At 33.1% G+C, this 13,693-nt stretch overlaps 1 protein-coding gene across 1 annotated transcript; it reads left to right on the top strand.

Moving 5' to 3' along the window:
- Window positions 1-6,686: 6,686 nt before the first annotated feature.
- LOC131938899 (ubinuclein-1-like) lies at window positions 6,687-13,678 on the top strand. Its single transcript, XM_059297122.1, has 12 exons — window positions 6,687-6,936; window positions 9,428-9,508; window positions 9,639-9,752; window positions 10,124-10,264; window positions 10,556-10,639; window positions 11,180-11,319; window positions 11,720-11,912; window positions 12,201-12,359; window positions 12,499-12,566; window positions 12,656-12,825; window positions 13,206-13,266; window positions 13,528-13,678. The coding sequence occupies exons 1-12, from the start codon at window positions 6,772-6,774 to the stop codon at window positions 13,676-13,678; spliced, it is 1,527 nt and encodes a 508-aa protein (XP_059153105.1). The 5' UTR covers window positions 6,687-6,771.
- The last annotated feature ends 15 nt before the right edge of the window (window positions 13,679-13,693 follow it).

Genomic DNA, 13,693 nt, shown 5'->3' with positions numbered 1-13,693 from the left:
TCCGAAGTTAGCTCTTAACTTTTGAAAAAGTTTAGTTACGCACATTTTTAGAAATCATTCACAATTGAATATAATTAGTTATTCTAAAAAGCAGTTTTTTGTATTTGGTAAGTTTTTGTTTACTGTGCTTTTCATTTAGATTGTACCAAATTCCCTGGAAGGAAATGTGATATATTTTATTTCTGCCTTCACTTGTGCAATGACATTTCCATATTGTCAAGTCATTCAAGCTCCCTTCTTCAAACATGTGTAAAATATTGTAAGATAATGTATAATTGTAATTACTGTAGAGTCTGAGCATTTTAAAATATCTTTCCTGATTTTGCTGTCACTATCATATCATTACATTACTGAAAGTTGATGAGTATGCAATTGTATGTGCCATTTTAGTTGCTTCAATCAATAACAAATTAAGAAATTTTTTCAAATGTAGAACACAAGTAATAATTATAAATTATAGATGCTAACATTATCGGCAGAAGAGCTTACTTTAAAAGAGACGTTTTTTACACTTTCTTTCAAAATGTTATGTTCATTTACTTAATCTTTTTTGGCTCCATTTTGTATTGTAATGTTATAGCATGTATATCTACTGATAGAACTTTTCACACCATTTCAGAAAAATAATATCTATTATAGTCAATAAGATAACCTCTCTGTTTCTGTGACCAGAAAATGTGCAGCAGTAAACTGAGAAAAAAATTTAGCATGTGAATTTATGTTTTTGAAGATAGTTAAAGATGTTAACAAAGAACTACCATATGTACATTGTAGCCAAACAAAACATTTTCCACAAAATATGACAGAATGTAAATTTATTTGTACAATGAGTTTGTAGTTGCAAATTTTTGGGAGAACTGTTCATTTCAATAGAGGTATAGTCCTAGTAGTAACTACTTCTCCAACCGTTTATTACTGAGGTAATTACTGTAATTTTTTAGAAATATTAATGGACACATTGTAATATTTTTTAAAAAAAGATTGTATTTCCCCTTAATCAACTCTGTCTTTGCCATTCAAACACCAGCCATGCTTGGTTAGGTTTTATATTGTTAACTCTTTCTTGTCAGGTTCCATGAACATCTGCATGAAAAAAATGATCCTCGCTTTCTTACTCTTTGTGTCACAGGGCATTATGAGATATGTTGGCTATAACAATAGAACAACTGCCGTAGACATTATCTGAATAATATTATATGTAAATAATTTATAATGATGGACATAATTATGTGCATCAAGTCTGTAGATGTACTATGTCAGAAAAATGTAGCTTCTTTTAATAAATTATCACTAATTTAGTGTAAGAGGTAGTATTTTTTTCTTTCAACTGACACAAAGCCCTGTAGACTTCATGGAAGATGTGCATGATATTGCATTTTATAAAACTTAAGTACACTTCTGTTATTATTTCTCTCAGAGCAATAGATTTCATTTGTATTTATTTGGTAGCTAATTATTTTGTATAAACAGGCTATGTTTTAACTAGATAATTCACTATGTTGGATTTTATTGTTTTGTGCAATTATAGTGCAATGATAAAAGTAAAAGATGATACATTTTTTTGCACTGTGGTGTGTTAGTAAATCAGCCCCTATCAGAAAGTACAGACTTGTTGCGGCAAAAAGTAAAAATAAAGTGCCCATCTACCTCCAATTAGTTTGGCATTCATTTTGTTTTCCAGTTTAGGGTGGCATTAGGGTTTTGTTAGAAAACTACTTTATTATACACTAAGTCCATTTAATGGTTCAGATATATAATAATATATTTATGCAAATAAAACTTAATGTAAGAATTGTCACTAGCATGTTTTGAAAAGTGTTTCATAAAATGTATGTAATACAAGAGGCATAAAGGAACATCTGAAAACCACAATTCTAGCAGTTTTTCTCAAACAATATTTTTTAACTGTTGTTATTAATGTTACTCTTTTTTTTTATTTCACCTTCATGTCCCATTTTAAAAATTTAATATTTTAATAGTTTGGTTCAGTTTAAATTATGGTACTAGACAATGTTTCCTGTGTTTTAAAAATTGTTGGCATATTTATAAATACAGCAAAAAGTGAATTTTTAAAAAATACAGAGCATTGAAAGCAACATTAATCCACCTTTATAAATAGCGGTAACAGTGAAAAAGCTTTCCTTTTTTATGGGATGGGGGTGGGTGGTTCTAACACACATACGCCATCTGGCTACACCACTAAATAGAAATGTTAGTTGGTGAGTAAATCTGCCCTTTGGTTCCACAAGGTTGTGTATTTATATTCTAACACCACTATAATCAGTTATTTTTTTGTTTCACTAATTGACAATGTACATTAGCATATTTAGAAAGATTGTTATTACACATACACACCCATCATGAAATGTTTGGTACAAGTAATAATTGGATATTAATTTAATTAAAAATTTCACTTAGTCGTATAATTTATAATGTGTCTTGAAAGTTATATAGAAAGTTTGTGGTCGTTTCTAACTCTCCTAGTATGAATGCGCCTAAATAGGAAAGTGCTGGTATTGATTTTGTGAATTGTGTTGGTAAAACTAACTAAATTAGGTTGTTGTGGTTTTCCTAGTGCTGTGCAACATGTCTTGGGACAGCTCTAGTCTAGATATTCTCAATTATATCTGTGATGGTAAAAGTCAAGTTCATGGCATCCAAATATAAAACCATACATTATTTACAAATAACTGCCATTATATTGTAATCACATTACATTTATCTAGATCACTGCAGCTCCAACTAGTAGTTTTTGTTTACCCTATGCATATTTTACAAAGACCATGTTTATATGCCTCTACCTCATTCTTTTTTAAAGGGAGGAGCACTCTTTCTGCATTATGTTTGCAATAGAGTTGTGCTACCTGGTTGTTAGTGTTTCTCTTATACTTTTGTCAGATTTTAATTTTTAATTTTTTTTTTTCAAAATAAAAGTCTTTGTTACTTATTATTTCACATGTAAACTACCCTCTTAACACCGCACAAAAATGATCTAAATTTTTTAAAAATATGAATCAGATATTAAAGTGAAGTAAATGTTATTGTGATTAATCAACGCTGCATTTTATATTAATTGTCAATTGTTTAAAATAGATGTAAAAGTGCTTCTTCCATGATCATTATTTTCATTTTGCTTTAGCACCTATGATAACACATTATGCTTAATGAGTTGTAAATGGTTGTGTAGTTTGTTCATTTTATTTTTAGTGTTTGACTTGGTTTAATAGTTTAAAATATTTAGGCCTAAATCACTCATGCACAGAGTTGCCAGGCATCAAAAAAATATTTTTAACAAGGTTTTTAAAAAGTTATACATACATACAGTTATATATATTTTTAAATAACTTTGGACTAAAAAATATACAGGTTACTTAGATCTAGTATTATTTTTTTTTTCAGAAGATGCCAGCAATTAGGATAAGATTTTCATTGTGGCCTTGTTTCTCATTTTCTGAAAAATTATTTTGCTTTTCCTAATTTAATATTACTCTTACGCTTTATCCTGTAGAAGATAGTGCTCTGCATTCAGTAATCTTTATTTACATTTTACATGCAACAAAACATTGTGTCGTGTTAGCAAACATTTTACTCTTCATTCTATGCCACTTGCAATTTTCCAATAAAAGACAACCATGTTCTTTGCTCTAACCAAATAATCAGAAACCTGGGGGGGGGGGGGGTCATTTCTGCCTGCACACAATTATTTTTTTTAGGTACACCACAGTGAAAGTTTTATTTTAATTTTGAAGACTATTTGAGAAAACTGATTGGTCTCATTTTTAATAAAACAAACGTGCAATCATTTTGAAATGCAGATTGCCAAACCTTCTGTTATTTCATATTCCAGACTTGATGTCCTAGGTTTTTAAAACATTTTAATTTCCCAAATTAGTACTAAGAGTGGTGATAAATCTACTAGAAAAATGCATTTCTGTACTGTTTCTTGCTTGCCATTTTGCTCAAATTAAAATGACGAATAAAGATATGAAACCACCCTATACCTGGAGGCCATTTTTTAATCTGTTTGTATTTATTCATATCTGTTTTTCATGTTGGTGTAGACCCACAAGGGGTAACTGAATTTGAAGGTTTATATTTATTTTGAAATAAATTTAGTTAAATTTGATCTCCAAGGCTGGTCATATTTTCAAAGGTCTGATTGTTTGAACAATGGGGTTAGATGGCAAATGGTTTTTACATTAATTAAATTTGTATTAAATTGGAAGTATTGAGTTTGATAAGATAGTTAATCATGAATGATACTTTTTTTCATTGTCTCAATAGATTGGGATTTAATTCATTTAAGTTTCATCCTCCACCACCCCAGTGTGTTTAAAATACACGAGAAAGTTTAGTAGCACTTTAAATGTAAAAGCAGCAAAGACTAAAGTCTATAGCTAAGGGAAATCCCATAAACATTGATACAAGGTGTGTTTTTGTAACCATCAAAAAGTAATTATTGCCCAATGCACATTTGATACCCTCAACGTGTAGATAGTTTACTAAATCAAATCATCAATATTCGTTCTTAGTTGCAGTAGGTCTGCTACAAAATGGGGAAGAAACCAAAAAGTGTGTTAATGAAGGACTTTCTGTCTCCTAGGTGTGCTGTGACCCACTGATGAGTCCACTAATCAATTCTCTGTGTCATGTGTAAGTGTAACCCTCCTGTGTCTGATTACGTTATGGATCATAGGAGGCGCTGCAGTGGGAGGTCTGACTTATGCCCTGCTGAAGAAATAGACGTTTATCCTAGATCTGGAACAGTCCATGAGATCATTGAAATGCCACGCTCAACTGCCGATTACATAATCAAAGCTTACTATACTCGTCTGACCATCTGAAGCAGAAATCTAATTTCAATCGGTTGCCTGCTTATTTTGTAGTAATGGGCAAATATCCTAAATGTAGGCCTACTCTCACTGCTCTGAGATACTTTCATTTCAATCGACAACTTATTTAATTTGAAATGTTCCTCTGTTTTCTTAGGCTAAAAAATATAGATAAAGAGCAAGTAAAATTAGCCCCTGCGGGTGTTATAATAGGTTTTTATGCGTCACTACCTGCATAGTAATTTAATAACCCTGTAGGTAGCCAATTTCAAAACTATTGATAAATATCACAGTAGTATTTATTAGTAAGATTTTATTTTGAAGAAGAATAATAGTGTATTATTAAACTTTTTTATGATGTTTATGAATATAAAAGACTTGTTAATGATTTTGGGGTCGTCCATAAATGACGTCACACTCGTAGGGGGGAAGGGGGGTCCGTAATTTTGTGACGGTGTGTGATGAGGGGGAGGGGGGGGGGGTTCAGAGGGTGCGACGTCACACTTTTTAAAAAAAGCAATGTTAGAAAACGAATTTTAGACGTTATTTCGCGCTTTAGAAAACTGTTTTAATATATTGCAAGAGGAATTTATTAAAAATACTCTATTTTGACAGAGTTCAGACAAGATTTTGGAAAAATATAGATGTTTTAAGAAAAATTCAACTGCAATTTTGAGGGGGGGGGGTTGTAGGCTGAGGTGTGACGTCATTTTAGGGGGGGGGGGTCTGGCTTTTTGTGACGATGTGTGACGGAGGGGAGGGGGAGGTAAAAATCATCCCAAAAAGCGTGACGTCATTTATGGATGACCCCTTTGTTCAAGTGAAATCGCCATAACAGTGTTTCTTCCAGACTTTTTTCTCCGGGGGGGGGGGGGGGGGGGGGGCACTTGAAATTTTCGGGGGGGGGGGGGTAGACTTTCTTCGGGGGGGGGGGGGCGGAAACTGTTAAAAGTATATTTTTTCTATATAAATTATATAAATTTCATTTCTTTTGGGGGGGGGGGGGGGCGGTAGAATTTTTTCGCCCCCCCCCCCCCGAAGAGATGCCTGGAATAAACTCTGCCTTCACCTCATTTTATATGCCGAGGTTATAGAAAAAGATCAACTCTACTTCGTCTGCCCTATCATGTCCGAAATGGTAACTTATTTTAAAAACGTCTATAATAAAGTCTCAATAATTATAACAATAATAGGGAAAAATTAAAATGTGGTTTGCTTTCTTTTATAAATTTGTAGAAAACGTTAAAAATATATTTCAAGAGACATCTTGGTAACTTGAGAATCTAGATTTGTATCTACATACTATATAACTTTAGTTTAAGGTACACACTTGGGAACTAAGGCTAGGCGGTAGGTCTATCCTTGACAATCTAGAATACTAGAACTATAATAGTCTATATAGTAAACGTGTTTAATAACATCCGTAGCGTGAACAAATACTGTTGTTTTTAAACAATCAATTGTTTGATTCAATTTTTTAAGATCTTTACCTATTTTTTTATTCAAATGTCGAATCAAACATATGATTAGCCCTTTTCAATTTATAAACATTACAAGGGGGATTCCTGGGTCACTGTAACTTTTTAATGTTTAATTTAGAATAGGTTGTGCAGCTTCATAAATATGAGGTTGCCTTACTGAACTTTAAATTGTTATTTATAAATCAATCGCTTTATTTACCTTAGATCTAATTTGAATATTTTAACTTATATATAAAGCTAATCAAGTTGATATTTTCTAAAAAAACAAATAAAGTTTATTTTTAGTCCAAAGATTTTTCTCCCCTTTAAGATGGACTCACCGAGGATACCCCTTTCCGGAAGGTGATACGCTCTTGTCGTTACTACGCAAAATGGCGGTAGATTTAGCCTCATAGCATAGAGACGGATTACAAATAAACTAAATTCTTGTTAAAGGTGGGATAAAAAATGAATTCATCATGTCGGAAATAAAAAGAGTGAACCTGACTACAGTTGAGGCATCTCAAAAGGACAAAAAAGTTGATACTAAAAAAAGAACTTACAGGTTTGAACTGTCACTTGGGGAATCCAATGCAAAAATATGTCCAGAATACTCGTTTGCGGAGTTAGCAAAAAATCTTAGGGTAAGTTAATTAAAACTTAAATAAATGTAAAAAGTTGTAAATATATCTATATTCCAATATTTAAAGTCAATCTTCATTGTTTTGGGGAACTTTTTCTTTATGTATTGTTGGGAAACCTCCACTGTCTGTCACTAATTTCACTCAATGTTTTATGTGTAATACATGCCGTTTTCTTTCTGCACCAACCCTGCCTTGTTCTGAATATCAGTACAACAGCTACCACAACCACAGCCTCAATCGTGGCATACAAAATGGCCAGACCACTACCACGCCATTTTGAACCTGACATTTATTTTACTCCCAAAGATTGCAAAGCAATTAAACATTCCCACTTATGTTATGAAACTCAGCTCTAAATGTTCTTATTAGTTTCGTTATCAAAATTCACCGTTCTACCCATACGTTTTATTTTGAATTAGAATCTGTATGTGCAACTTTTCAAATTAGCTTTTTCAATTTATTTTGAATCTTTTCTTTCCTCATTACCATCATACTTCATTCTCTTACATTTCTCCTTCTGTACGCCATTCTGTATAGGCTAGTGGAGTATAACTGCATAGTATGACACGCTGAAAGGCATTTATTCTACCTCCAAATGTTCAGCGCGTTAGAAATAAAAATAGACCTCTGGTTTGCTTGTGTTAGCGACATTACAGTGAACCGAGTTTAGCGAAGAAAATCTAGGGAGTTTCAGTAAGTTATGGTTCGAGTCCCGAAGCACGACACATTCCACCCGACCTCATCTTTTCAAAAAGTTGCTATAGCAACACTGATGAAGCACACACCAAGGACAACACACCGGTTTTTATCTGACGTGTGTGATCTTGAGGATAGTTAAGCTAGGCAACTGTTCGTTCGATCTTCGCCTGTATTTGTTAACTTTTTTATCAGTATTCCGTTAGTAATTTTTAGGGTCACAACGCATTTCTTGAAAACAATTTTATCAAAGCCAGAAATTAATGTATCTTTTTATTAGTTTAAATATTGAGGAAAATTAAGTATTCCGAAAATCATACTTGTTTATTGATTTATTGGGTTCACGCGCACAGCTGATTAAGTATTATTTTGGGAGAGGGTGTACTAAAAGTGGGTCACGCGCCGAGATTAGCCATCGCGGTGTGTGGCGTAGCAGACAGACAGTCGTGCTGGTAGCGGGTAGACTGGCGAGCGAGGAGGCGTGCGGTTCGAGGCTCCTCACGTTCGTTGCGTCACGCGCCGATGACCATGACGAGCATCGATATATCTGTGATTGATTTATCTGTTGCGGGTCATGTGCTAGAGAGGTCGTGTCGGGCTTTTTTTTCTCTGCGCCATTTTCGTTTTGTGTCAGCTGAGCGTTGGCGCTACGGCCCGCCATGTTTTCTCGCTCGCTTAGCCTCGCGCCTATCTTCGGCTTATGTAAATGTAAACGCACCGTCGTGCGGCGGGTTTGGACTTTGTGCAGTTTTATTCAGAGCGCTTTTTACTAGAATTTCTGTAGCGTTGAATTTTGTTTACTTGTACTTAAAATCGAATTCGAAACACGTACACCACCAAAGTAAACAAAAGAAAAAGTTTAAAACGAAATAGATCTAAATGTTGCAAGTTGACCTTAGATTTCTGGATATAAATGACTTTTTTGTTTTTAAAAGGCTAGAGATAAAAATTAAAGTTACTCAAGAATAAAAGATGTTACGTTTTGTTGAGATATTTAATACTGATGGGGGGGGGGGGGGGAGGGTCATGTTTCGTATTCAGTTAATACCGTAGCTATAAAAATATGATGTTAAGGCTCAAATCATAAATGTGATTTTTTTTGGGTTGGAGGGGGTGGGGGGTCGTCATGGAAAATATTGCATAACATATTTTCTGTGGATGAAATTGAAAATGAAACAACTACCATCTAGAAAAAGGGCTTAGTAGAAAAATAACAATGGGAAACGAGGTAACTCATTAATGAAGCCCCCACATATAGTTGAATTAGTTTGGTGTGTAGGACTGGAAAACAGCTTGATCAGTGTATGTGTGTATGCTACTGCTAGTTAGATTATAAACATACCCGTATATATTTGGGTCACTTACATGTTAAGGTTACAAAATATGCTACCTTTCTTATTATAACTTCTACAATAAGGATGAGATGAAGTCTTTACTGTAGAAAAATATGGTTTTTCCCTACCCTTCTTCCTCCACTTCCCCACCTTAAAAAATATGTATCAAAGGTACAAGTAATTTAATGTCACTTGCTGTCTCTATGCCTATGCTAACACAAGTCATATTCTTAATCTACTTTTGTAGCACTTCTCTTACGTCAAAAGATGACATACAATATGCTGCACTGGGGAATGTTGGTGTTTATTTCAGGATAAACCCATTGATATAGATGGGAAAAAAAGCTACACAATGTTTTAACATTTCTGTTTAATGTTCAACAAGTTCAAAGCTGGTTTTGGGGGGGGGGGGGGGGGGACAACGACACAACAAGTACTTAAAAAAAAAATTCTTTCTCCAGCATTCCAATGGAGGAGACTTGTTTGATGAATCAGATGATGTTAATGTTGCTGCTATTGCTCAGAAATTTGAAGCTAAATATGTGAGTAGCAAAAAGCAATGCTGTTTATTAATAGGAGCTTTAATCATTTATATTTTTAAGTTGAATGGGGATTATATGTATGTGTGTGTTTAACCATGTATCCTATATGTTTGTCTTTTTATGATTAAAGGGACCCAAGGCCATGCAATCTGGAAAAAAGCATCGGACCCAAGAAATGGATGATTTTTATGATTTGGGAGATGGCTATAACGAAGACGATTCATTTATTGACAACACAGAATTTGTAAGATTTTTCTAACATGGAGTTTCACTTAGTAAAATATATAAGGGGATGGCAAGGTAGGATGGTAGAGCATAAGAGCGCTAACATGAGTATTCCAGAGATAGGATCCCTGGCTAAATTTCAGCTCCAATGGGTACCTAACTCAAGTAAAGAAAACTAAGGTGGCTGGGCACACACTATCCCCCCTGTATTCTGAGGTCATTAAATCAGAACTCTACTCCACTCCACCTGCCTCGTGTGACTTATGCACGAACAGAAAAAAGATGATAAAAATATATAATCTTTGTTTCAATATGTTTTATATAAATTATATATTGTTTCATGTATATTATTGTTAGCATATCTATTTTACATTGTAATTTCTTTTCCAGTATGATGAAGTTGTCCCATACTCATTGACTACCAAACATGGAGGTTTCTACATCAACCAGGGCAAATTGGACTTCAAATCTCTCAATGATGATTCTATAGATGAATTCAGCAGCCCTAAGCCTATGAAGAAAAAGAAAAAGGTATTTGTTGTTATTTATTTTCATTTTTTAACAATTCATTCAATGTGTATTTATTTTTGCTTGATTTCTGCCTGTTTGGAATTTTTAAAAAAAGTTCTCTCACAATTCCATTTTTGGCTGCCTTGGGGTTGTTTTTTTAAAATTACTCTTTTATGTTGGTTTATTTAAGTTAATAATATATTTTTACAGTCTACAGTCTAGAATAAAAAATTATAATTATTTTATTTAAAAAATGGCACTAAAAGACTAACTATAATTTGCTTAATTAATCCCTATTTAACTTTAACGCAGAGAGTCTTGGATTCTGACAGTGGGGGTGAGGATGCTGTAGAGGAGACAGGTGAAGCATTGTCTAAGAAGTTCAAAGCAATGAAGGTAAACATCACGGGTGTCTGTGAAATGGGGGGGGGGGGGGGTGGATAGCATGGCTACTGTACTTAAAAGTGCAGGGTTAAAATACTGCAATACACACCTTTGTTAATCATAGTAATATCACATTACTACACCATGCAAATATAGTTTGTAACTAAAGCTTCTTTCAGGAAAGTATAATGCTTGCTGTTGTGAAGTAATGCATATAATTCCATTTGTTTTCTGGTGTAGGGCCTATACTTTTGTTTCTTAATTAAAACTTAAAATGGACTTGTATGGTCAGTGTTGGGATAATATTTTTTTAAACTTGAGTGGACTTAATGAAAATGACTGAAATATGTAGTCTGACAATAATCCACACCTACCAGACAAGTCATCTAATCTTCATTTAGTAATCTTTTAAATTTGGGCCTCTAGAGCAATCTAAGGCAAAGTCAAAATACATTTCTGTGAAGCATCTTACTCTCAGTTTGTCATTGCCGTCAGTGGCTAACTGATATGTTGCATTTTTGTTATTATCACCATCTACTCCCTTAAAAAAAGGAACAAAATCCTGTTCTACAGCGTAAAAAGCTTTTGGAGAGCAAAGAAGGTGAAAAGAAGAAAAAGAAGCTGCTTGCCGGCCCTGATGGAGAGATTGTGATTAAAAAGAAGAAGAAAAAGAACCTTGAAAAATTAAAACTGTAAGATTTTAATAGTTTCTATAATAATATTTTAATACAGCTTTAAAATTAGGTAAGTTAAGTATGTGTTTTTAAAGCATTTACCATAAAATGTTAATAAAAGAGACTTATTAAAAAGTCTATTCAACTATTATTGCTATTGGTGGTAGTGATTTAGAATAGGATCAAGTATTATAGCAAAAGCCAGAGATTAGGAATAGTGAAAATTGCAAAAATGCCTCCTTTTAACATTTAAAGTGAGACAGGTGAACTACTTCAATTGCCCCATGAACATTTACACTCGAATAAGAACTTTACTTTTTTTTTTTAACATTGATAGCACTTTATATCTTAATAGGTATTGTGTTTTAGATTAAACTTTTCATTACTAACAGCTGTAACTGATGATTTACCTTTTTAGTAAAAAGGTCAGTGGCAGCTCGTCCCCTCAGAAAGTTGATGAATGTCAAACACCTGTACCTGCAACACCAGCTGTTCCAGTAGTGGCCACACCCATGACACCTGTTTTGAACACCCCTGCCACCAATGGTTCCGCTGAGGTTATTAATTTGGATAATGATCCCCAGTTGAAAGATTTTAAACACTCTTTAGAAGTAAGGATGTTAATTCATGGCCTTGCGTTTTGCTAATTCCTTAATTTCTTTAAAACATGTTTATTACTCTTAATTCCGTAGCCTTATATATGATGTGATTGTATTATATGTATTGAGAAATATGATAAAGAACATTTTCAATTTTTACCTGGTTTTAAAGAACAGTAAATAATTAGCTTCATATGTCCATTTAAAAGTGGCTTTTTTATGATAGTTTTTTTTTAATATGTGAGATTTTTTTATTTCAATTTTTGATCATCATAAATGTGAAGACAAAATTTCTTGCAGGAAACATTCAATGCCATACTACAGGGTGTAAAAGAGGACTCTTCCAGCAAGTCTGGTGGAGAGGAAGTCAAGGGAGATCAGCAGTCAACAGACAAAAATACTCAGTTGCCATCACAGTTACCTCCCGATCTTGCTGAAGCTATTGAAAATATTAAAAAGGTAAGGGTTGATGCTGTGATCAAATTTTTGGGATTATGTTAACCTATTTTGTAAGTTGTTATCAATGTTTAAAACTTTTCTTCAATGCACTGTTTAATAATTGAATTGAAATAATTCAATGAACTGATTTTTTTTTTAGGCAGCAAGAGAAAGCAAGGAAGGAAAATCCAAGTTTTTCTCTACATATGTTAATAAACTTTTATTAGAGTAAGTGAAGCTTTGCATTTTTTAATATTGATTTCTTGTCTGATTTAATAACTGTGTGTCAACATATATTTTTTTTCTTTCTAACATAGTATTGAACTAGGCTCTAAAAACCTTCAGTGGGGCAGTAGAACTAGTATTTACAATCATCTCGGTGAACATCTACCATGTGGCAAGCATGCTTTGCTGCGCAGGGCTAAGAAACTCAGGGAGTCACAACAGGAAGTGCCACTCAAGATACCTTTGCAAAGACTCAGGGACGGTAATGCTAAACAAATTTTACACTTTTTCAGCTATGCTACATATATTAAAATTAAATTATAAGTTTTAAAAAAAAAGATTTTTTTAATTAAAATATTTATCAAATTATTTTATTTTTCAGAGTTATAACAAGAAAATTAATCTTTCATGTAAAATGTTCATTCTTTTTTAAATCACATTACTACTACTGCAATGTATTTTCTACTATTTATTGGATGAATTAAAAAAAAAATTTAAGTAAATACAAATACTTTTAAAAATCAATTAAATAATTACAGGATAAACATTTTCCAAATAGAACAGTTAGTAATTTGTAAATAGTATAATAAACTATGTAGTAAAATGGTGGTTGTAATTTTTTTTTTACAAATTTCCTTGCAGCCATAATGAGGGAGATGCCAGGATTAGTAGAGCAACATGAACAAGATGTTGCTAAAGCAAAGTAAGTTAGGCCTTATGTTGTTTTTATTTTTTTTTATTATTTAAGATATCCCTGTCGTTTTAACCTGTAAATTGTCAGTAAGTAAGCCATGTTTCTACACAATTTCATTTAGTCAACTGTTGTTTTAACCTGCAAGTAATTTAACATTGTTGATTAACATTAAAAACAGCAAAATCCTACTTCTTATATTGATAATTCTAGGAACACTAAAAAAAAAAATTTAAGAGCATTACATTAAGTTAGTCACTTTATTGAGCACAGGCTAGAAGCTGAGCTGAAAGATGAAAACCCTGAAACAGTCAAAGAAGAAGGATCTACTGAAAGTGATGAAGAAGAGAAGTCTGATAATAAGAAAAAACCAAGGGGCCCACGCAGGAAATTTCAATGGACTGAGGAGATCAGGTTAGATTAGCAATTTTGAACTCTT

Source organism: Physella acuta, unplaced genomic scaffold (genome assembly GCF_028476545.2).
Source record: "Physella acuta isolate Inbredline_101_S28 unplaced genomic scaffold, ASM2847654v3 ptg000259l, whole genome shotgun sequence".
NCBI classification, from domain to species: domain Eukaryota; kingdom Metazoa; phylum Mollusca; class Gastropoda; family Physidae; genus Physella; species Physella acuta.
This window is presented reverse-complemented; position numbering and strand designations above follow the sequence as displayed.

Excerpts from the sequence above, each read along its gene's own strand:
- LOC131938899 (XM_059297122.1), top strand. The coding sequence starts at position 6,772 with ATGTCGGAAATAAAAAGAGTGAACCTGACTACAGTTGAGGCATCTCAA. Across the intron at positions 12,567-12,655 it reads GTTAATAAACTTTTATTAGA|TATTGAACTAGGCTCTAAAA; the intron begins GTAAGTGAAGCT and ends TTTCTAACATAG. Across the intron at positions 12,826-13,205 it reads TTTGCAAAGACTCAGGGACG|CCATAATGAGGGAGATGCCA; the intron begins GTAATGCTAAAC and ends ATTTCCTTGCAG.